Below are 25,437 nucleotides of genomic sequence, written 5' to 3' on the forward strand. Positions count from 1 at the left end.
TTCCTGCAACACTTTCTTTGAGTTTTCCCGAGATGGTATTTACCCAGCTCGACCTCACTTAGCTCAGGAACTGACAGGATTGCTGCCCACAGTAGTATGACTGCAGGCTCAGTTCTTACGTATAATACCAAGATCACTTGTACCATTAAATACATCAAAACCTTGTCAGCACTTGCAAATCATCTGCATCTTAACAAAAGTAATTTGCTTCAATCTTTTCCCTCTAGGGTGACCTGCCACTACAGCAAGGTCAATGCCTCTGAAAAGTTATTCCTGTTAGATATTTCAAGATACAACAATGATGCTTACATTTCTGCCTGGAAGCAGCAAGGGTGGGAAATAAGCTTTCTAAATATAACTGATCTGCAAACCAGAAAGCTCTTTCATCATTGCCCAGAAAATATTTTGAGGATATTACCACTTAAATGCTGTATTTCACTCAAGAATTTATTCTGCAATTTTCAACTATGCCAAATGCAGTCACTGGATGGAAAAGATCAGGTTAGGGTCAATCTCACCCCTCTATTTCACAGAGCACACACTTCATGCTGGCAGACTTCACCTCCTCTTTTTCAGACTTTTTAACAAACATGACCCAGCTTTAGCAAGGAGTTTCATAACCTTACTGTGACAGCAGAGGCAACATGGCAGTCTGCATGTGGCTGCAAGATACATGACATTCGATTTCTGGACATTAATTACTGCCCAAAACCAACCTGTTTCCTATTTCCTCCCAAAACAGAGGTCATAAAAAGATGTTTCAGATTTGCCTGTAAGCAGTGAAGAGGAACAGTATTAAAACACAGATTTGTAGAGTCACTGCTCAGAAATGGAGTTAAGCAGTTGGTCCGTACTGATGCCATGAAGGAAGTTGGTCTAAGTGTGGGGGACTGGGGAAGGGCACACCCTACTGCTTCTTTTACATCTGTTTCAATTCATTGGAGGACGAACAAACTTCTTTCCAAAACGCACCCCAGACAGATCAACCAGAACTCATGGCTGAGATGCAAGAATTAAGTGAAACTCGGTGCCATGAAGGAGGATCTAAAAATGTCAACTCATGACCAGAGCTGAGGGGTTTTTTTCAGTTTTAGTTTTTAAAGTCAAAGAGAATAACAGCCTACATAAATATGTTACTAAAACCCTGTTCAAATCAGTAATATTTCCCCTCTAATGACACTCCTGCTTTTAACTTTCCATTATTTTAACAACCAGAATTTAGTTTGCACTGTGTTTGGGTGGGGAAGGAAACTGAGAAAAGAGATAATAACAAAGACATTTATGTCAAACTTCATTTAAATATTTTCTGTCTTTCCTTCACCATAAACAAAAATATTTTTTAAATTCTCCACCCATGGTAAGAAACACAAACATCAGACTAAGGGCAGCAGAAACTCACTGTAAACCTTATCTTGCTGCTTGCCACACTACTTTTTAAAAGTAGATTTGCAAATCAAATCACCAGTATGGTAATGACTGTGTTTCATACTTTGATGTTCTCTTCCAGAAGCCCTGAAACAATGCAGTCTTATATACAGACAGCAGTTAAAAGGGACTACAAGTCAGATGGAGTTTCTAGTAAGGTAAATCAAGGTCTTCAGAAGCACTACCAATTCAAAAATCAAATTCTAAATCCTGAAAATTTAAGAGGTCACATAAGGAATCTTCCAGTAAAACAGAGCCTACCTACTTTCTATTTTATCCTGCTGCCTACCATCATCCTGAGAGACAACTGAGTATCAGAACTGCTGAGAACTCTCTGAAAACCGCGCCGAGCTCCTAGACATGTCTGGAAATAGCAAGATGTTGATCACTACAGATTATACAAGATACTAACATGCACCGTAAGTAAAACTGCATAAAAAAATCTTTGTACCAGAACGTCACCTGTCAGATGTTGTAGAAAAAACACACAAAAAAGCTGTACTATTCTACTTTCCCATAGTAATGCATTGTGGGACAGCTAAAAAGGCAGGTACATACCTAGTTTCTGTGCTCTGGGGGAAGGACACATATCTACCACAGACAGAGAACTTAGCTCCAAGAAGGAAAAAAAGTGCATGGTTCCTCCTTCAAGTATTTTGCAATTAAGTATATAAACCCAGTAGATCTCTCAATAAAAGATAAACTGTAGCTACCTGATAAGGTCTGACTGAGTTTGAGACTGTTAAGATTAAGTCTTAATTAAGAGTTAAGTAGCAGTGCAGTCCAGGAAGCTGGAAGGGTGGTAAAGGCAACAAAAACTCTTGGTGAGAAATTCCAGCCTCCACTTCCCAAAAAACTTTCTAATGAGTCTTTTTACAGTTGTGCTGGAATTCACCAGAAAACCCTCTTTCCAGTGATAAGGATAATTCTAAGCACATATTTGTTTCATATTAGCGTAAGGGGTTTGGTTTTGTTATCTGGCAGATGGAAATCACTGTTTGTTTTTAACTGACTAAATTAATGCTACTGAAGTCATTAACAGTACATATCATCAGCCTTCAACACAAAGCAAGAGCTATTTAATCAGGTAATAAAACAGTCATATCACAAGAGTTGGCAGAATTTTGGCATATAAAAGATCATAACCAAAATCATCATCAAATCATCAAATTCACATCAATGCTATAAAAGAACTTCTGACCATGCTGCAAGTGCAACCAAAAATGCGATCTTTGGTTCCTACCAGTTATTTAAAGTTTGTTCAAGGTAACACCACAATGTAGCATTTCATTATTTCATTGGGCACAGACTCAACATCTCACTTCTGGTGTCACCAAAATTACTGCTCCAACTGACCAGGAAAAGGTCCCCTTCAAGAGAAAACGAGCTATCACCAAGCCTATGAGCCAACCTTATATTACTATGGTGTTTTTTGTTTGGCTTTGACTATAAAGCAGTACTGATTTAATCAGTAATATGAGTAAAACCCCTTAAAGTTTACAAAGATTACAGGGATGACTGGACAGCTTCAAGATGGAAGCATAAATTATATATAGAAATAACACCTCTGGCTTAAAAACTTGTTGACCTAAAAACTGTTGGAAGCTTAAAGACTAGCCTAGATAAACATCACTACACATTTTCACTTTTACTTCTATTTTCCTTTCAGCATGTGAAAGGTGCAGAAAGGAAAGCTGCAGTCAGAGATGGGATACTTGGTCAGCCTTCTGGTCAAGCTCAGTCTAACTGCTCCCCTTCAGTGAAGGGCACCTATCCAAACAGTTACTTCGAATCAAAAACATTAAAGTCTTTAAAATCAACAGCTAACAGGTCTGACAGAGAATTAGCATTTTATCTGACCAGCTGACCTTCACGTACACATTTTTGTCCAAGGTCCATTCATCCCACCAACACTGATTTTAAAATGCTTTTATTCTATGATGAACTGAAGGCAAATGGTATAACTTTCTCCCTTGAGACAACACTTTCACATCTCCCTGTTTTTGGGATGAATACACCTATTTGGACCATGATTCCATGGCTGCTTTAATAGTAAGTTGCTGCCAGAAATGGCATCCTACCCTGCTCTGACTTTTCCCAGGAAATTAATTCCTTACTGACTTTCTTGTACAGTTCCACGGTAGCTGCATCAGAACTCAAATTAATTTAGGAGTAACTCAAACAAGAGAAGTCAGTCTAAATGCAAAAGCAGTTCCTCCAGTCACTGGTTCCCAGCACACATTCCTTTGTGCAGGGTTCACATTCTGACCACCCAGAACCACTACCTCCAGCCAGTGATTTAGGAAAGTGGCAAGCAAATAAAACAGTTTTGAATACATTGATTTATAAGCAACTATATTGTTCAATGCCCCTGCAAATGAAGTTTTAAAACTTCCAAGCACAGTGACAGCACTACCATGAATGAACACAGATTTCTACCCCCCTTCAGTTAGGTACAGATGTAATCTAAAGCTTTGTTTCTAGCATGGCTATTCGTCACATGGAGCTTTTACAACACTTCTAAATTTAAACAAGGGAATATGACAGTTTCCTTTCCTTTTACTTCCTGACATCTGGCTTTATCCTATTGTTTTCAAAAGCTACCAGTATCCTGCATCAGGCACACACAGCCAATTGTATGAACTCACCCTGTGAAGAGTCACTGTGTGTTGTTCCCATATAGCTGTTTCTTCCATTGTTGTGCTCTAAGAAGAAAAAAAAAAAAAAAATCCAAAGATAAGACTTCACTTTCAATAGTTGTGTAATACCACAAATAGAAACTTACATTCAAAAGTAATATTAACATTCATATAGAATAGCTACAGGAGAAGTTGGCCTGGCTCGTTCATTACACATTTCCTGCCTTTCTATGTCACAGCTGAACTTCCTGTGCTCCTGTGGAAGGGAGTGGGGGGAAGAACAGGCAAAACAGATTATAGAGCTTGAAGTTATAAAGAAGTTTCAAGGAAGGATTACAAGTGGCATTTGTGATATAGGCTCTCTTGGTTGCTCATTAAGGTTGCAGTAGATGTAGGTAGTCCAGTCAGTTGTATTTATATTCTAACATTTCTATTTACACTCTCCTTCTTGTTTTAACTGTATGCAGATTACCACTAATTCATGAACACCCAGCTACAGATGACAGTACCTACTGCTACTGTATTATGCACACAGGTCACATTTAATGGACTGCAGTTTAGTGCAGGCTAATTATTTTGGTGAACAGTAGCACTGCAGAAATTACAAGGTCCTCTCTAAGGTAACTGGATTAAATAGTAACATTATGACAATATTGACATACCTGCATTTCTGCCTAAAAGAGCAACTACTTAGTGTGCCAGGACAAGCAAACATTTGGAAAGGGGAAAATAGCATGAGGGAGGAAAACCCAGCAGAGCCCAAGGCCTGAAAACAGGCAGGATGGCAGCAGGAAATGCATCGCGAACATCCTGCTGCTACATTTTCTACCTTTCCAGAGGGGGTGCTTTGCTCCATACCCGCCCCCCTCATAAGCATGCAATCCACTAATTAAAGAACAGAATCAGAATACAAACATCTCTGCAATTTGGCTGTGCTGGTCTTTTGAAAATCTACTTTGCTCTCAGTTTCCTTCAGCCACTACAACAAAAAGTACCCAGAACTTTTAATCCAGTCCCGTATCACAAGGAACAGCAGTAGAAGTGTTTACTTTCACAAACAACACCTCTGAAAACTTGATCCAATTTCAGAACATCAGAATTTGCAACTGGGTTCAAAAGGCGAGTTCTTCCCATAATGCCAACTCTGCTTGAATTTCAAGGGTTAGGATGTGCCACATTACTGCTCATTTCTCTTTCAGGGTTCACTTCTCTTCAAAGTGCTGTTGCGACTTAATTGGGATGTATTTCATTCCAACAGCTGTAATTCTCCTCAATTCAGTACCAAATGTTGCTCCTTTGCATTACAAATTGATTCAACTCTACCCCAGAATTAGATTATTTCTCTCCAGCTTTTTAAACTCAGACCAAATATATACTAAATAAAACAGTAACGATTCACACACAAAGCCATCTTTGAAACAAAACAGAATGTTTTGCTTGCTAAACGGTCAAGGAATACTGATTTTCTTCCTTATTTCTGATGTTCTCATTCTGTCTTAGTTTTGGCAAGAGCTTCTTAGGCTAAACATCTCATCAACAAGTGAAGACTTATCTCTGCAAGCAAACTTCCAGAGCAAAAAGCTCTAAGTAGCTCCTGGTCAGAAGAAGGTGAAACAGGAATCCAAAAAAGGACTGCAAAAGTTATAATTTACGTTGTAATTGAAATAGGCTGCCTCATTTCTACCTGCAATTAGCAAGAGAAGTTAGCTCTGCTCATTTACCGCACTTGTCCTGGCAGTGGCCCGAAGGTCCAGCCCTGTGTCAGCAGCAGAGGCCCCTCGGCAGCACAGTGGGAGCTCCTCGGCTGCCAGTGCCCGACTTCCACGGCTGAGTCCTTGTGCCTCCCTGCTGGAGGGAGCTCGGTGCACAGGGCAAACACCACCAGTGGCTCTGGATATGGCACCAACTGATAAAACCCGGTTTAACCAGCTCAGCACCGCTCCCGCTGGATCTGGGAGAACTGGCAAACCCAGAGTTGGAGCAGGGCAAGATAACAGCTAAGCCATGAGGAAGAAAGAAAGGAATTCCCTATGTAACATGCTTCTGAGAACTGTGAGAAGACTTACTGCTTCACGGGAAAAAAAACCCAAGCCAAGTGTAAAAAAAAAAAAAACAAACCAACTTCACAAACTCACCAGCCTTTCCAAACCTGGACAGGGCACTCACTGTTCGGTCAGACGGAGGCTGCCATTTTTAAAGCCTTTCTCCTTTCTGCAGAAGCTGTCTTTCCACTTTGTTCTCCATTTTCTTTCTCACACTATTGCTATTACCTCCCTTAGATTTTACTAATACATCCATTTCAAACGCACAAGACTTGGGAAACATCAAATGTCCATTAGTTACACAGCAAAGCAAGTAATACGTTATTTTCATTCTTTCTGCATGCCCAAACAGTCCAATCAAGAACAGTGAAAACAGTTCAAAGGCAGTCTGAGGTGAGAGTTGGCTTTGACACAAACTGCTTACTTGAATTAGTTTCTGATCTGTAAAGAACTGCATTCACTCACAAAAGACCAAGGGAAGTTTGAAGACGACCTGTGAAGGTACTCACCCTACTTAGCACTGACAGCTGAGGCAGAATGATGAGCCTGTGCTCCCATCAGCTGAGGCCCCTGCTGTGATGCTGCTCTTAGGCCGTACGCAAAGTGTTCTATTTTTCATGCTACCCACCACTAATTTAAGGGAAATCAAGGTGACTCAGCAGGAACTGAGAAAGATATACAGCCTAACACCCAGAAACTAGGAATATAGGAGAATACTGAGATGCCCCAGTCTAGAATTACAATAATTTAACAGAGATCCTTTAATACCTTTGAAATGCAAGTGCACAATGTTGCAAACTCCCATGTCTGTATTACCAATGACTTTACATCACACAATCACACAGAATCACGTAGTTTTAAGGCTGGATGGGGCTTCTGGAGATCATCCAGTCCAATCCCCCTGCCCAGGCAGGGTCACCTGGAGCAGGTGACACGGGAACATGTCCAGGTGGGTTTGGAATGTCTCCAGAGAGGGAGACTCCGCGACCACCCTGGGCAGCTCTCCCAGTGCTCTGCCACCCTCCACGTGAAGTTCTTCCTCGTGCCCAGGTGAAACTTCTTTTGTTTCAGTTTATGGCCACTGCTCCTCAGCCTGTGGCTGGGCACTGAGGAGTCTGGCACCATCAGTTGGCACCTGCCTGGGAGATTACTTATATGCATTAAGGAGATTCCCCTCTCAGTCTTCTCCAGACTAAACAGGTCCAGTTTTCCTTCATAAGAGATGCTCCAGACCCTTCATCATCTTTGTGGCCTTCTTGTACTGAGAAGCCCACAACTGATCACATAAACTAAGAATAAAAAGAATAGAAAAAATGATGGTATCATGACTTCAGTGATTTATTTTATGCTTTTGCTTTATTAAAGTGAAAAGTTTCCTTAAGTTCATCCTAAACACCTTTTTAGAGACAATTAATATTCCCAGCTCTGTATATGGAAAATGTGTATGTTTGTGGACTGGGTGATTTATTACTTATTTCGAGTCATACACACAATTCATCAAAATGGAAGTTATGAAACTTATCATGTGCCCAAAATCTTAGAAACATCAGATCTTATTCAACTCTTTCATCTTTGGAATTGCCCTGAGAAATAAACATTTCAAAGTAAACATCTTTTCAGAAAGCTCCCTTTGTGGGCTTATAAGGGTCCTTCAAAAAAACAACAAACATTTTTTTCTTCTCTTCTCAACATATTTCTTTTCTTCTTCTCAAAGGCTGTTTTTTGGTTTTGTTTTGATTTTTATACCATGCCTTTTCTTATCCAACTTTTACCTTCTCACAGATACCTGGGTATATGTGCACATGCACGTACGTGCTTTCCTTTCAAGCATCCTGAAGGAATGAAACAACCTAACAAAACACTGGCTACTGAACGGAGCGCTGCAGTGATGTTGCAAATAGCACTGCTCAGTTTACCTGCACTGCAGGTGAAAAAGCTGCTGCCAGCAGCAGCACTGAAGCCACCCACAGGCTTGAGAAGACAGTTCCAGTTCACATTTGGGAAGCTTCAAACAACTGCCACAAAAATTAGTATTCTACCTTAAAATAATGCAAGTTCCCAAGGGCAGGTTTCTTGCAGATTAACACTTTTTAGATTTTTACACCTCAGCCCAGACTAAGGCCAGAGCTCCTACACATTCTTAAAATCCAAGCCAGAACAGCTTCTGAATGTGTCTTTCCAGGTCTAGAGGGATTTACTGGAGGAATTATTGCTCCCTTTTTAGCTCAACTGCTTTTCATAGGAAGTGAATTGTGTTCCAAATGACAAGATAGATTTTAAGGAATTATTTTCTCAATTGTGATCAAATTTTGACACACAAAGTCAAATGAGTTTCTAACCATGTTATTTCTTGGTAAAATTTAACAGCAGTTTTTGATAAATAAATATAAGTGTTAAATACCTACAGCTGCCATCCATTTCCATACACTCCTCATTAGGCCAGGGAGTTTATCACATTTTCAGAGAAAATAATATCTAGCTATCTACCTAAAACAGATTTTCCTCCAGACTACACAAGAGGAACCTCCTGTGGGAAGCCCTAAGTTGCATTTAGCACCTCTACCAGCCTGGTTTTGCAGATCAGCATTGACAGCTGTCCTACGGACAATAAAATGAAGCAACTGCTTCTGCTACCTCAGGGGGCATGTTGCTCCTACTCTCCACAGAACACAGTGGGGAGAGGAAAGGTGTCTGACAGCTGTGAGCTCTTTCAACCACAGCAAGCAAACCACAGGAAGGAACGGTCAGATCACAAACTCAACCATGTAAAGAACACCAGCTTTGCTTCAAGCTTGCAGTCTGATGTTGTGTACACCATACTTGCAATAAAATGCTCATGTCAAAAACCATTCCTATAGATCCTGAAAAAACCATAACAACTGTGACAGTGTTCTTATTCAACACACAAAAAAACAAGAAGGAAGAACTAGTATTAGGCTGTGTCAAACAAGGGAAAAATACTATATTTACTCTCTATATACTATAGAATACTGCATTACATATTGCATTATGTGTAATATATTTAGAGTGAGAGTTTCTCTTCAGAATGACACATCAGACATACATACACCTCGCTCATCTTGCTGCATTTCTATTTGGCTTCTAAAATTAATTTTCCATTATTCCTGGGGAAGTCCAGTTCAGCAGTAGGATGTTATCGAACTTCCAAGTTCTAAAGGTTAAATGCAGAATCAATACATTTTGATTGCACTTGTGGGAACAAGAATTAAAAGTGCTTATTCAGAACGATCAGAATTTGAAACTCTTATAAAAATTTCTGCAGTTTGTTATGTATCTGGGGGTGATATTTACCTCTCACTTAAAAAAAATCAACATAATCAAAGTCAATATCCAAAACACACGGCTTCCCGAGGAAGTATAAGAAAAGAAAACAGAATCTTCCTCAGCCAGCCCAGAACAAGGAATGAAGAGGTCATTTCCCTACACACAGAATCTTTCAGCACTCAGCTGCAGCACAGTGCTGTTTCCAACACTGACCAGGATGACTTCCTACAGATGCTCACCTTTGTCCTTGCCTAGTTAAACTACAGCCACCTTAAATTCCAACAGATTCCCTCCAATTGTCTTATCATAAAAGCCTTCAGCTGACTGGGGGCAGGGGACCCATTTTTTAACAGTTGTTCCCCAGTAATTAGTGCAATGAGGTCAGAATCCCATTATCTGACTGATTTTATCAACTGAAAGGAGAGCTTTGTCTTCCATAGTCTAACACATCCACAATGCACCACAGCCTCTCTACAGGGAACCTTAGAGTTACTTGAGGTATTTCAAATACTGGCAGCCAACTCCTGGAGCAAGTGCAGGCAGCCAGGAGGAGGAGAGCACCGAGGCAGGGTCACCACAGCAAACTGCGCATTGCTACAGCTACATGCCCACCCACAGCCCTGCCGTGTCTGTCCCTACGCTCTGCAAACAGCCTGTACCTTCAGTTTTACACTTGATCATCATTGCTTCCAAGGAGAAGGACTGTTTCCCTGAATGTGTTTCTGAGAGAAGAGTCAAGAGGTCAGACTAAGGACTCAGGGACTGCCACAGAGAACCAGGTGCATGTTGCTTGTATATTTGATTGTCTCTTTTACACAGCAGTGGGAAATGCAGGAGAAAACACCCACTAAGGGACTTTTGAGAGCTGTGTATAAAAAAACTTCACAGAATCACTGAAGCTCAGAAGCCAGTCTTTAGTCTCACCTTCTGTCTGAGTGTACATGCACAGAAGTGACATCAACCATCTCTTGAAACAGAAATAACCTTATTCTCTGCAGCATATATACCAACAACCAAAAAGTAAAGCAGCACTCATTTGATATCTTGGGTTCCAAGCTCTAGTGAAGAGTTCCACTCCTCCCAAACATTCACCTATATTAAACAGCCCACCTCATGAAAAGTCTGTATGAGGAAAACCACGATCAAAGCTGCTCTTCAGATGACAATGCACAATCCAAGTTAAAAGAAACATACAGATTTTTCAACACTGCATGTCAGTAATATGAACCTACTTTGATTTAGATCACTCTGGAAATAGAGTCTCTACCATAGTACACATGAACAGTTTGAACAGTACAAGTCATCTTTACATCATAAAGAAAAACCTTGAAAGGAAAAATTAGGACTATATATATATATATATATTTTAACAATAACTAGGCAGTTTAACCATTCAACCATTCCACTCAAAACTCCCTGTGCATCCAAAACCACATGCCACTCTGTAAGACATGACCTTACTAAACACAATTTCCACTGTCTTCTGATCTAGAATTCCAAAGGTTAGTGGCTACCTTTTGAACATAAAGATGCTGCACTGTATCTAAAAACATTCCCTAATCACTAGTTTTCTTGATGAATTTTTCTCCCAGAGACGTTTTTGCTCTGACTTCTGGGCACTGTTCTCTCCAAGCTAAAAGAGTAGCTCAGTATTTGACTCACCACATCCATGTACTACCCAGCTTGTTTAGCATGACTCACGTCTCCAGAATGGCCTCTCAAGTCCAAGCTTCACACATCAGACAGGATCATAAAACCTTTCTCTAGGTGATACTGCTGCTCAGTGCAAAACATGTTAGACCTCTCTCCCAAAAAAGCCTCAATCAAGAACAGTATGCACAAATTTGGAGAGACATTGCATTTTAGTCAAATAATTAAACACTGGATTACAGATCCAGTTAAATCTGGGTATTTATAGAAGTGTTTATGACACAGGCCTAGTAAATCACATTATCCATGAAAGGCAGAAGGCTGACACTCAGGAATAAGGCAAAACAAACCAGAGTGCAAGACCCACATGCAGAAACATCACAAATGATCTCAGGTCCAGTTACCTCAGCTGAAGAACACCACTCAAACACCCTGGTAACAGTATCAGCAGCTAAGCAAAGCTTACTAGCTCCTGATGGCCAAGGTGTAGGGACAGTGTGCTTCAGAGTTTGGGATCCTTGTCTGGTTTGCCTCTTTTCCATTTTGCTTTCCAGCTGGCAGTGAAACCACGTAGGATCACAAACTACAAAGTGCAGGCAGTAGTGTTTCACAGATCACTATTCCAGGCCAGTACACTAGCAAAAGACAGCAAAATCACACAGAACCGAGATGCTAAAAAAGCAAAGTGGCAAGCCATGGCTCTCCCCCGAGCAAGGGTTGTTGCCACAGAGAAGCACAGACAACCTGCACTTCGCTTTAAGTCGCTTCTCTACCATACTAACCTAGGTCAATATTATTAAAAACCAAAGATTCCTAATTTGGAGTATGAATTTTAACATGTAATTGAAAGGACTTATCCTCTCATTTACCTCAAATTCGATTTTTTTTTTGTATCATTTCAAAACCAAGATCTTCAAGGAACTCGTGTAATATTTCAATTGTTTAAATCTCGGTATGCAACTTGAAAAGCAATTATTTTACCACAATATATGCAGCTTAAGCAGCACACACTGCCCTCCTACTAGTTCCCATCCTCAAAAATATCCCCTCTCTCGTATCTTGCGCAAGTGTTACACATATTTATGTGGTCATTGTTATCAGTGTCCCCACCAGTTCATCTCAACTCCAACGACAGCAACTGCTCCTGGTACAGTTTGGAAGGCGGCCCTGGGAATGTAAAAGCTCAAACTACAGCCTCCCACCAAAGTCAAACAAGCCCTATCGAAGTGAACCAGTGGAGCTCACAAGTGCACACAGCTGGGACCAGTTTATCAGCAACTGATCCAGCTTAGAGCAGCAAATTCCAGTCACATACTTCCTACCTGGTGGGTTTGGTTGAAAAATCACAGGGGTGGTCAAATGGTGGTGCAGACTGCTCAGGAAGGCCATGGAATATCCTTGGAGGTGCACAGAACTGATCTGAACAAGATCCTGGGCAGCCCTGTAGCTGACCCTGCGCTGAGTATGGGGCTAGACTAGATGATCTCCAGAGCTCTGTTGAGGTCCAGATGATCTGACCTCACTGTTCTGCAATTATTCTATAAATCAGATTTGGTGAGAACTGCTTTGAGAACAGACCTGGACTAGCTGATCCCCAGAGTCCCTTCCAACCTTAATTACTGTGTGATTCTAAGTAAGTCACATATTTCCAGCACATTTCTGAAACCAAATCAAATCATCCAACTGCAGACACAACCTCCATCTCCATTCTTATACACAGCTCGGCATTAGTGTTTTAACACTTGAAGAACATCAGCTGGAGCTATTCCAGTATGGTTTTTCCCTTGAGGGAGGAGAAGAACATAGTATCAGTATCAAAGAAAGTGAAATTATACTGTTTTAGCTTTATGTAAGAAGCCTAAATCAATCTCCTCTGCCTGACTATGGCTTCTTATTTAAAAATACTTACTTAAAAAAACACAAAGCCAAAATGCACACAAGATACGTCCACCAAGAAATTACCATCATGAATGCAGACCATCAAAGCATTCAAGCACTTTACCTGAAGACAGAATGCTTCTCACCTTGTTTTTAATCAAGAGAATCATAATCCAGTTACCAAGCACTGCACCATATAAATTTTAGATCATTATACTCTGAAGATCTGTCAAATGAGAGCCTCAGGATAGGCAGCAGTATCCCACTAAGACAGAGCTGGCTGATTTTCCAAGATCAGACCTTACAAGAATGAATAAATGTTTAAGAGGTTTGCATTACAATTCCAGTTACAGGTGCACAATAACAGCCTTGACATCTTCCAATGTGACAATAAAAGAGTACCCTACGTAAGTTAATTTCTCTTTAAAATTTTATGGGGGGGAGGGTGTTGTTTGTTTTGTTTTTGCTTTTTACAGCCGACATAGCCACAGCAAAACTATAAAGTCTACAGTTAATTTACCAAATTCTTCTAAAATTAACATTTGAAATGCAGGTGTTCTGAACATGCACACACACACACTACATTTTGCCTCACGGAAGCAGTTGACAACTATTTTTGTAGTAGCAGGATTAGCGGGGTGGGAGTGTGTTTTCCTGGTATTTTACCCCTTGAATCTCAGTATGAAGAAATATGTCACTGGAAAGTAAGACTTTCACCCCTGCCCTGCTTGTAGGTACAGAATTTCTTCCTCTGAATCTCACCCAACCACTCTTACTAAGAAATTTCAGGAAAAGTGTCCTTCCCTACCCTGAACAACCACACACCCAGATGGCATCTTCCCACCCTCAACCTGGGTAGCTGTCAGTTAAGAAGATTCAATTTTAGCACTCACATGGCGACTAGAGCATCTTCAGAACACAGCACAACTCTGAGCTCGCATTAACTTCACACATCCAAAGAAAGCAAGTCTCAAATCAAGGACACAGAAATACAGGAGTTCAAAAGGAAGAGAGGGTAAATAATGTTAAGTCTAACAGCTCCTTGAAAAGGAGAAACTTCTTGTGTTAGAAGTTGTTAGTGACTTTGCAGTATTATGACACAATGGTAACAAATAGTTTGGTTTAAAAAGCACGTTACAGGGAACACAGTAGGATTCTGTTTTACTTTCAAACGCAGTGCTTGTGAATTGAGAGAGGAAGAGAAACAAGTCCAGGAAGTCAGTGGGAGAGAAGAGAATGAGAACTAGAGCAGCCATACCCCCTGGCAAGAGATGGGCATGAGACTTGGATTGGGAGGACAAAGTAACAAACACCACTACAGCATTCAAAAGGCTTATTCAGCCATCAGTAAGGTAAACTTTCCTAAACCTTCTTATCAGGCAAGTGTGGAAAGTGGAAAACACCTCATTTTTCCTGAGCAAAAAGGACTATCCCCATTCTATTAACATTTACCTTCCATGTTACTTCACCATGAAATGGATTCCCCTATTTTTTGAAAACTCCTACCTTGAAGACGTATCCTGAAGAAGATTGTCTGTTTAAGCAGACAGTCTACTATACTTTGAGAGACAGCTGTGAAGCGTCAGTCTCACCTAGCTCATAGGCACACCAGTCTGTTCCAGGATTGCCCTGCTGAAAAAACTCTTTCTAAACCTAACTCATTAATGGTTAGTAGGTATTACAGGGAAAAAAAAAAAAAAGCTACAATTGTCCTTGCATTCAATCTCAAAACTGAGTAACATAGCTCTGACAGAACTCAAAACCAGGTAATAAGGTTGAAGGTGTAGAAAGAAAAAACCACTAAGGTGTATTAGTTAGTAAAACCAGTACTTAAATTCTGAACAATATAGTGCAGGAGAAGAGATGGGGGGAAAAAAGTCCTTTGTTTTTTTTTTAAGCTAAGTTGTTCCATTGCATTCAGCAGCCCACAGACCTGCAGATGAACCCACACATCCCAACGAGCACCTTCCCACAGTTCAATCAACATCTTCATTTTCATCAGTCCTTTATACCCTTTTTGTTTAGTGCCTATGCAATATAAATTAAACTTATCCACTACTACTATGAAAAATCAAAGTGGTCGTGAAGGTTCAGTTTCCAAAGAGTGGTGCAAAGGGGTGAATGGGGTCTAAGAAAAAGCAATTCAGTTGTTTGAACCAAGTGAAGAGGTGCCCTAGAACATAACTGAGGCAAAGCACAGCAGCCAGGGGCCTTGGAGCAAAGTCTGCTGTCAGAGTACATGGAGTTCATTGAGTATCTGTTCAAACAGCACCTGGAGGCCACTGCTCTGCAATACAAAGGGTTAAGGAGCAGCAACAGCCTAAAGCTTCAGGGTACTTTCATTCTCAGCACAGAGGATCTCCTTTATTCAAAAGCTGCTCTGAACTGAAACAAGGAACCAGCCTGGCACTGATGAAGGCTTTCTTGGGATGGAAAAGGACCAGCCAAGAAGAGAAGCTTGCACAATATAAGCAGGAAACTTCTCAGGTGGATTATTCATTGACTATGAAAGTAGAAACACTGCCCATATCACAACATACCTGCAAGACACCTTGATAACCCTCTCTGCTGCTTTCATGGGCAACACGATTGCTTATTCACAGCCAGTTAGAGTGGGATTTCTTTTTTTTTTTAATCTTAATCCTGGCTATACTATTAGATATCTGCAAAATATGGATGTTTCATTTCAGAAGGCAAAAGAAACCTCATTTTCCCCATAGATTTACAAGCATGTTTTACAGAAAACGCTTACATATTTTTCTACCTTCCAATTTATTAATATTTTCCTTTTTTTAAAAAGTGATCTATTCCCTTCTCTTTAGGAGCCAAGGCCACTAACAAGCACAGGAGAATATAAGAGCAGCTCCAGAAGAATCAGCAAGCAGAAGAACCAGTGAGACACGTGGGTCCACGCTCTTTCCCCTTTCCTTAAAAGGACACGCAGCAGCAACAGGGGTGACCCTGCCACCCCAAACCCCTTTTGATTTCAGTCATAACTCCTCATGTTCTCAAACAGCAGCGATGAAACCAGCTCCATCGGGGGGCCAAAGCTGGACAAGAGGCACTAAACGCAGGCCTGAGATACTGCCCAGCACCATCAGCTGCCCTGATCACAATTCTCCCCTTTGATTTATTACTGGCAGCAGTCCCATCACTGCCTTTCACTATACCACTGGTTCACAACCAGATCTCTTCAGAAAAGCTGGATACAAACCACTATATACTAATTTAAGAAAAGCACTTTTTAAAACCACCATGTTCTTGTTTTTTGGGAGTTGGATTTTCTCTTTTTTAGATTGCATCCCTACCCCACTCCAAACAGCTGAATTCCCATGAACCCCAGGCTGAAGCATTACCCCAGCCATTTCTCAGCCACTGAGTCAGAAGCCAACACCCAGTCTCCTTCCCTACCTTCACAAAGCAAGGGCAGGAGAGACATTGGCTACAGTCACTGGAAAAAAATGACAGAGTAATCACTGGACAAGAGGCTGCACACAGGCTTCAAACCGGCCTCTGTAGGTATTCAGATTTACATAACCATCACATCGTTTCCCATCCCACCCTACACACATACAGCTAGGATTTCTTTCTTTCCTGTTTGCACATCAAAGTAGAGGAATGGAACAAGGAAATTCACTAACATGCTCAAGAGCAGTAATTGCTGACCAGATCAGAACTTCCTAGCAGCAAGCTGCCTCATGCATACCAGGCAAAACAGCACACTTCAAAAGCAATCCTTCTCATGAAAATCCATTTGGTAGACTTACTATTTCCACCATTGTAGACGAACTAACACGGAATTTTACACAAACCCCAGTATGCAAATCCAGAAAGCTTAAATTACCTGAAATTACAATCTTTCAGATCAAATAGCTTCAAGGCCTGCCTTCTGCAGTTTCAACTTAAACCTTCCACTTCCCCAATCCAGTGTTAAGGTGACAAAAAGCCCAATTAGACCTAAAAGCACAGTTCCTTCAAAGGGGGAAAAGGAGTCACACTCAGAAAGCCAAAGGTTAACTGTTAAAAAGGTCACAAAGCTACTTTCCTATTTACATGAGCAATTACAAATAAACTCATCTCAGTTTCAAACTACCTCACCAACAGCTTTAACCACATGACACTAACTTCTATTCCCACAACTTCTCACACATCAATGGTACAAGATTATACTCTTGACCAAAAGTGTACCATGTCCACTCATCACCACCCTGGAATGCACATTCCAAAGTATGCAAGAAAACTCTGGGGGCAGAAATGATCAAAGCTATTTTAAAATATGCACCGGGTTTCTACAGAATTGCATCTTCTAGCTACCTCAAACCGTTTTTAAAAATGGAGTTGGCAAACCCAAAGCCCTTAAACAAGAATAAATTTCTCTATTTTTAAAAGTTGTTCTGATTATACTTCACATTAAAAACTAAAAGAAGGAAATTCTGCAAAACTATAACCTGATACTCCAGTTTGCAACCTGAAAACACACTCAAGTTGACACAGCCTTTACTTCACCCCCGGATTGCCTCAGCACTCCTTGTGCTACAGAAAGCAGCTCTATCGAACTTCAACATTCTGAACGCAATAAATTCTAAGAAAGTAACAAAAAGGTTACAGACCAGGGGAAATAGCTAGTGTAGATGTTTAAGTCTTGCCCCATCTGTTACCTAAAGTTTCACATTCTAGAGCAAGTTAAAACTTTGACAAAAGAACAAATTCACCTCAAGAGTAGCAAAGTTCAAAAAGAAGCAAGGAAAAAGGGTAACAGAAGTCCCACTTAGCCGCATTTTCCCCCTCTGCAAATATCTGTTCACATGGCTGTGCATTAACTCCAATCAGTTCCACAAAAAAAAGGAAATCAACGGCAGAAGGGCTTCCATACTCTTGCCTAAAGTGAGTCAGCACCTTGACTCTTGAGGGAAGCTGCACATAAAACACTGTCATTTCATTTCACAGCTAAACATAAATTCTTTCAAGAGCAGAACCGCACATGTAGCACACTCTTGCCCTCGGATGTTACCACCAGCACCCTAATCATCAAACCTATATTGGCACGTGCAAGTAAAGGATGTAAAAGACAAATTTTGTGACAACACGAGCCTTTGACAGATCAGCAATCTATTTTTAGTATTGCTTCACGACCATTTTTTAGGAACTAAGTTATTACAAGGCAATACAGGAAAAAAAAGAAGTACTTAAAGGCTCCTTTCCCATTCCACCTCTGCTTTACATCTTGCAACTACACAGTAAATAAGATTTAGCTGCTGAATCCTGACAAATTGAACACACTAAGGTTCCACGAGCATGTACCAATTATCAGTTTCCATGCATTTATCAGACTGGTAAGGTTTTCATTTACAGTGCATTGTCAGTTTAGGAGTCAGTGCTCCCAAGCCATGTTTACCCTCAAAAGATCAAAGACAACACACGCTTTACCATAACAATAGTGTGGATTATTGACACACATTCTTCACAGACTTCAGTACTGAGATCAGCGGCAGTGACACTTCACACAAGTGTAAAGTTCCTGCTCCTCTCTCCAAACTGGAGGGAAGGCTGCTACTAAAGCTTTAGGTATAAAATAGATGAACATCACTATATCAAATAATCTACAGCCCCACAAGCCTACATGCAACACAACTGCATCTGTACAATTAAATGCAAACATCAGTACTACTTTGAAATAATTTTCGAAAGCATTATTTTAGGTTTTCTTTATTTTTAGGATATAATACAAGCATATTTTCAGTTTGGTTTTTCTTTTGCTACTGCTATTAGCGCTGGACACACACTTTTTACACAATGAAATCTGAGCTTCTCATGCAAGCAAGCGATAAGCATCAAAACAAAGAGAACTGTAGTATCTGAAGCTTGCAGTTGGAACTCAGCCTGAACCAGGCTGATAGAATGGTAAAGTAGAAACGCAAAGCATTTTTACTCTTTAGTGGGTTCACTTTACATTTGTTTCATAATACATTTTAGAGGCTCTTTTGCCTACCACCAAAAAAATTAATCTACTCGAGTGAAAGTGAAAAGAACATTTAGCCTAAACCATTTACACCAGCCCACAAAAAACATCATCCAACATAATCAAAAATAATGCTCTTATTTAAAAATGGGTGTCCGTTACTTTCATAGCTTTGTTTTCAATATTGAGAAGAGGAAGAAAGTTGCACACTCTACAAGCACTCACTAACAAAAAATAAAAAAATGCTGAGGTATCAAAGAAAGCTACAAATAAACCCCAGTATATACTGGCAGAAGTTTGACAGCCATCATGTACGTCTGACAATAAAAATCTAGAGACACCAGCACTGTAAGTAATACCAAAAGCTTTCTGTTGGCAGGTTGAATAGAAGGAGAATGTCGTGGCATTTCTAGAATTGCCTTTACAGATGAACTGCTGGTGGTCTCCCTGTCTGTACAGGCCTGAAGAACTACCTTTACTCTCAGCCCATAGTACCTAATACAGAGACACATCACAAATTATTTTCTATGGCAGAGTTTGGTACCTTCAGGAAACAGAAAAATCAATTAGGTTCAAGTACATCGTTCTGACTCTGCACAGATAAGACACACCAAGTGAAGAATCCCAAACTCATCACTACACCAAGACGCATCCACAATGTAATAGTGGATGTCATGGATTCAATTCAATTTTGAAATAAACCAACTATGCAGTAACTCAAGCAGAGCCAGACCTATGAGAAGCTGCTCTCTCCCCCAGTCATCATTTCATCAAGATTAATCCCTGATTGCAAGCCAAGCTATGGTGAAGATGAGAAGCACGTAGAATATTTCAGAAGAGGAACTCTGAACACAAAGACTAAAAATAAAAGTCTATACATAATTACTGAGAGACGCTACCCATCAAATGCACCTCTTAGCAAGTATTTCCCATCTGTGCTTAATGGGCAGATGTCTTTTTCGTTTACTCAGCACAATTTTTGAAATGGAAAAGTATGAATGACATTCTAGTTGTTTATTCAACCAGCTGGAGAAGAAACTGGGTAAGCACTTGGTTAACAGCTGAAAAGTGTGTACAATATTGGTGAATTACCTGTTTATCCCAGATTATAGCTTCAGTTCATTCAACTGTTGCCCCAAAAAATTACCAAGCTACCCGTCACTGAGAATGAGATATTGAGGAAGAAAGCAACTGAATTATCTACAAACCTGCAAATTCAGCAAGCCACAGTTTTTTCAAAGGAACATTCCCCCTAAATGAGTAAGAAGCCAGAAGGGTTTAGCTCCAGGACACCAGACAAATCTGTGTGATGAGTCAGTTCAATGGAAAAACCTATCAGGAGACAACAACTTGCAAAGACACCATTCAACCCAGAGTATTCTTTGGAAAAAAATCCTAAAGACTAAACTAGTGAGGATAAACAGTGAAAAACTTCATCAGAAAGGTGAGACGTGAAAGAGCAGTTCCAGCCATGATAGCTGCAGTACAATTTTATCATTAAAGTGAGAATTGAACAGCAAAAAAACACTTACTGCCAGAATGCTTTCAAAGCTTGACTGATAATAGTCATATCTCCACAGTCATGCAACTTCTAATGATTTGCAGGACAACATTAAGCGCAGTGACAATATCTAAATCTGTACTTCTTGTATCAATGTATTGATTTAGTTGCATCTTTTCCACTCATTTCTGCAGGTTCACCTTCAGAAGTCACTTCTGAAATGTAATCCTCTCAAAGATACTGTAATGTTATCAACATGTGTAAGTTATGCATCCATTTTGCCTCACTGTGCCATTTAAATTGACCCAGATTAACACATGTTGAACTGAGCTGTGGAAAATGTTTTCTTCTGTGAAAGTTAAGGCGCAACTACAAAGTAAGTATGACAATATTTACAAAACCCCATTATTTTTGTCCTACCAATCACCACAAGAAGTACAGAGTTCATATCCAAAACCTAAAACACTCACTATGTAACTACACTGTTCAGTTAGTTTCCTGCTGTAAAATCATTACTCATTCTATTCTCTTCACTGCATTGTTATGGCAGGAAAAGTATATTACAATGTTTTACAACTTGAAATTTATGTTTTAGTGCATTGCCACTGTATAGTATGTGGTCAAAGAGCAAAGGCAATTTTAAGTACACCCGTGCTTATCCCTGCATACGCAACACCACTGCTTCAAGAGATTTTAGGCACAGGTTGTGCATGTTTTGCAGTTACTGGAATTGCAATAAAGAGATGAATTCCTGACGTCACACTTCCCCCAAACAAGGAGACAATGATGCCATGCCGTACAACAGAAGCTCAGAATTACCTAAAATGATACATAAGTACCAATCAAATGTTACCTCTTTATTTTCCACCTCTCAGCAGAATAGAACAGACACGCTTAGTTTTTGATCCAAATGCACTGAACTCTAACATGCTTAGAATCTGAGATGCAGACAACCAATAGAATATATTAAATACAAACATATTCCCTAGAAACAAAGACTAAATTGTGAATTGCTAAACTTGCCCTTCATAGGCAATAGGCTGTCATGCTTCTTATGTAGAGTCTTACTTGAATTAGATGTCTACTTCCCCCAAACATCCAGCACCTTATTTTCAGAGAGAATATAGATTCCCTGTGTTTTGTGGAAGAAAAAAACCCCCAATTTATCCCTATAACAGTCTCACCAGGCTACTGGAATTATGGATTTTATTCTTTTGTACTTGTTTCTCCTCTTCCCATGATCTCTGCGATTCAGGCACTACCTGATTTAACATCTATTAATAAAACTAAATAAAAGTAAAGACAGTAAATAAAAAAAATCAAGTCAGCTTAATCTCTATTTATGTTCTAGTCCTGTGTCTAATACCATAGAAGGTACTGACCTAATTACCATGTATGAGGCCCATTAAGCATCAGATTCTAAAAGGAAACGTTTGTCAAATTCTTCTTATTCTTCACACCAATTCAAGAAAGGACATTAGATAGAATATATGCAACACTGCAGTAAACTACTTTCCACTGTACTCGTCATCAATAAAGGACCATTGTTTTTTAATCCCTTCTCTCCCCAGTCACACACACTTTCTTCTCCCTAATCCACCCCCTCTTTATGGCCACCGCTGAACTTTCCAAGGCTGCTTGTTTGCAGCAGCTCTGAATAAACCACACAAACCGCATCTCTCTCACACACATGACTATTTTTGAAGTGAAAATTAACACAAATACAATTTAAATGGAGACAAGTCAACAATTGGGCCCAGATAAGAACTGTGTTCATAGTCAGCAGGGAAGAAGTGTTGTTATAGAAAATGGGGGCTAAAAGCATGGAATGAGAGCTGGCTTTGTTCACAGGCAGTAGCCTAAGTGCCTATCAGTCAGCAAAAGCATTTTTAAAACAGCTGCATCAAAGCTTTCTGCAAGTTAGTCAGCATGTGACAGGCCAGCACATTACAACAGTGCCACAGCAATCTCTGCATAATAGGAGTGCTCTGAGTGACCTGAAAGGTCAGTGTTTTCAAGCATTCCAGTAATCTGTAAATTGCCTTGGCTTATCACTTGGAAGCAACATAATTACATTGCTTGAAGGGCTAGGACAGTAAAGACAGATTTTAGGTATTATGTTTTGGTCAGCTACATACTAACCTCCACACTGTAAGCATATCCAGGAAACTCAGAATAACCCACAAATTAAAGAAAGGAACATTAAAACATCAAAGTCTACTCTTATGATAGAGGGAAAACTATTGACAAAGTTTTGTAACCATCCATAGTAGTTTATGAAGTAGAAATATCTTAGAAGGGGCTTTTTCTTTCTTAAAAAGTGCTCCAAAATGTTTAAAGTTACTTCCTACAAAACTAACTTTTAAATACAGCAAGACTGCAACTACTACTGAGTAAATTATAAGGTCCTGCTCTGGAAGTTAAAAGGTGGAGCAAGCAAAATGCAATTTTCATAGTAAGGGTTTAATTCCAGTTGAAAACCAGTACTTTCTGTCAGAGAAAAGAAAAATTATTGTTGCCAGCTATAAACATCCCAAGCAATTTATTCATAGCCAGGCAAGGCCAGTCATTGACTTTAACAACAGATTTTTCTAGAAACAGAAAAGCAAAATTAGATCTATCAGTCAATCTACCTCACAAGATTAAAAATGTAGCATATAGTTGCCAACAGCCTGATCAGGCACAGTCAAAACTATTTCAACCCACAATTTGATTCACGTGTTTGTGTGGTGCCCCAGAGCAAAGAAGGCAGTCGCCAAGCTGACCCCAAGGCTCCCTGCACAGGATCTACCCTGGCAGCTCCCCAGTTTCCTTGTCCTGTGTAGTCCTTTTGCTGCAGACCACCAGCTCCACTAACAAATCTAGTTCTACTTCACTAGAGGTGATTCAAGCATTCATCATTCACACAGGAGGGAGAAAAACCAAATACAAAGAACAAGGCAAAAATTCTCAATTTTAATTCCATCATAAAGAAGAAAGAAAAAAGCCTATGCAATATTTTTCTGACTGCTTGCTTTTGTCTAAAGTACTTTTAAGGCATGGTTGATTTTTTTTTTAATGGAGACAATAAATGCAGTCAGAAGTTCAGCATGAAATACATGCCACAGAAACATCACATTTATGTCTAAAAGGCATCTCCTGCCTGTTTAAACTACAATGCTAGCACAACTTCAAGTGCAGGACATAAATCTCACCTTACTGTAAACCAAACTAAATTAACAGCCAGAAAGACAAACCTAGTATTACCAATAATGCAATTGATTTAAAAGGTGCCCTCATCATGCAGGAAGGGAAAAACAAAACAAAGACCAAAACCCTACACTACTGGTCATTCCAAAGGAGAAACTATCCCAGTAACTCTCAACCACTGCCTCCTTGCCATTCCTTACACACCTTCTCAGGACAGAGACATTTACTGACTGCAAATAAACACAACAAGTAAGAAAACCTTTTATGTTAGCACTGGTATTCAAACAATTTAAACAACAGATCCCCTCATTTGAAACTCAGCACTTTCCCGGGCAGTTCTAGGGTGGATTTACCATTGAACTACCAACAATAAACAAACCACAATAAACGACATGAGCATGAGCGTTGTAAAAAATAACCCCACAGAGTGCTTCTACAGCACTGCATCTGATACAGATGAAACATGTTCTTCATTCAAGCCATCAACATTGTTTCTGTAAACCTGTATCCCTTTCTTGTACATCCTAGCTAAATGCCCCCTGCTTTGGGAATATTAACCCAGCCTACATTAGCCATAGAGAGCAAAAACCAGTCAAAATGCAAGTGCATTTAGTTCTCTCATATGAGATTACGCTCCAGGAATTTCCATTCTTACATAGCTGGGTTATTAACAGAGAGGTTTATCCTGTATGTAATGGCCAATCACTTTCCACAACTTAATTTCGATTCTGGAGGAAACACAAGTTCTTTTGTCAGAAAGCCATGCCTTTAAGCTTGGCTTCAAGATCTTAATACCCAGTGAAAAAATTATTTCAGGAGTGCAGGTTTATTGGAAAAGCCATTATCCCTGTCACCTAACACTGTACTGAGAAACTAATTCATGTGAAGGCATTCATGGGCAAAGGAGTACTTTTTCCAAATAACATGTAGGAACAATGCTGGGCCAAGCGACATGAAAAAGTTTTTAAACAAGCACCCTGTGATGAGAGGGTTAACACGATCTGGCCTTCTCCCAGATTTAATTCTGGGGAAGCCAGTCATCCAAAATGAACATGAATTGCGTATTTATTACAAGTCTTGGAATTTGTTCAGATAAACAATAACTGGCAGTGTTAGCCCCAGGTACTATCCTGATTCCATGCAAATTACAACTAACTAATTAATTATACCACATTGTCAAGTAGCACCTCAAAGTTACTTCTACAGCTTTACAGCTACAGTCATTCCAACTGTTACTTTCTATGAAAACCAATACATCTTTAGATTACATAATTTACGCCTGTTATATTTTCAATGAAGCTGAAAGCATCATCTACACATTCTTTGTTTTGGTTTTTTAATTTTTTTAAGTTTTAAATATGTTTTTATGCACCTTTTAATAGCAACATGTGCCAGGTCAGTCCTTTGTCGAAGTCACGTCACCACTGCTGTAATTTAAGTAATACAAAAACTGACATCATTGTTCAAATTTCACAATCTGTCCTGTTTCATTATGCTACTGCTTCTGGTTATAATTTAAGGTTATTACTTCCTTTTAATTAACTTGAAAAATTGAGCGGTGTCTCTTCAGCCACAAGTTACTTCTCAATAATTTTTGTGTTACTGAATTCCTGGTGAATATAACCAAGTCATTAATGCTGCTGTAAAGAGCACCATGGCTGGCTAAAGAAAGAGCCCCAAGAAGGTTTGCAGGAAAGGGCAGTGGATGTTATTTCAGCCGAACAAACTCGCCTCCCAGAGCCGTGTCCAAACGCTTGACCATATGTTCTGAAGTGTATTAACAAGTCTCTGAGCACCTTGCTCATTCTATCTCCCATCTGGATACATCCTAAGAAACAGTCACCAGCCCAGAGTGTAAATAGCTGGACC

The 25,437-nt window shown here is 39.9% G+C and overlaps 1 protein-coding gene across 6 annotated transcripts in view; it reads right to left on the reverse strand.

The window, feature by feature from the left end:
• The window catches only part of TJP1 (tight junction protein 1), a 157,646-nt gene that overhangs the window by 35,800 nt on the left and 96,409 nt on the right, over positions 1-25,437 (reverse strand). For all 6 annotated transcript variants that reach the window (XM_066196507.1, XM_066196506.1, XM_066196510.1 and 3 more), the window contains one exon: positions 4,074-4,130. In XM_066196507.1, coding sequence (XP_066052604.1) covers positions 4,074-4,130 — 57 coding nt within the window. The remainder of the gene's footprint in view (positions 1-4,073; positions 4,131-25,437) is intronic.

This window comes from Chamaea fasciata, unplaced genomic scaffold (genome assembly GCF_029207755.1).
Source record: "Chamaea fasciata isolate MVZ Bird 193981 ecotype frontalis unplaced genomic scaffold, bChaFas1.0.hap1 SCAF_14, whole genome shotgun sequence".
Classification (NCBI taxonomy): domain Eukaryota; kingdom Metazoa; phylum Chordata; class Aves; order Passeriformes; family Sylviidae; genus Chamaea; species Chamaea fasciata.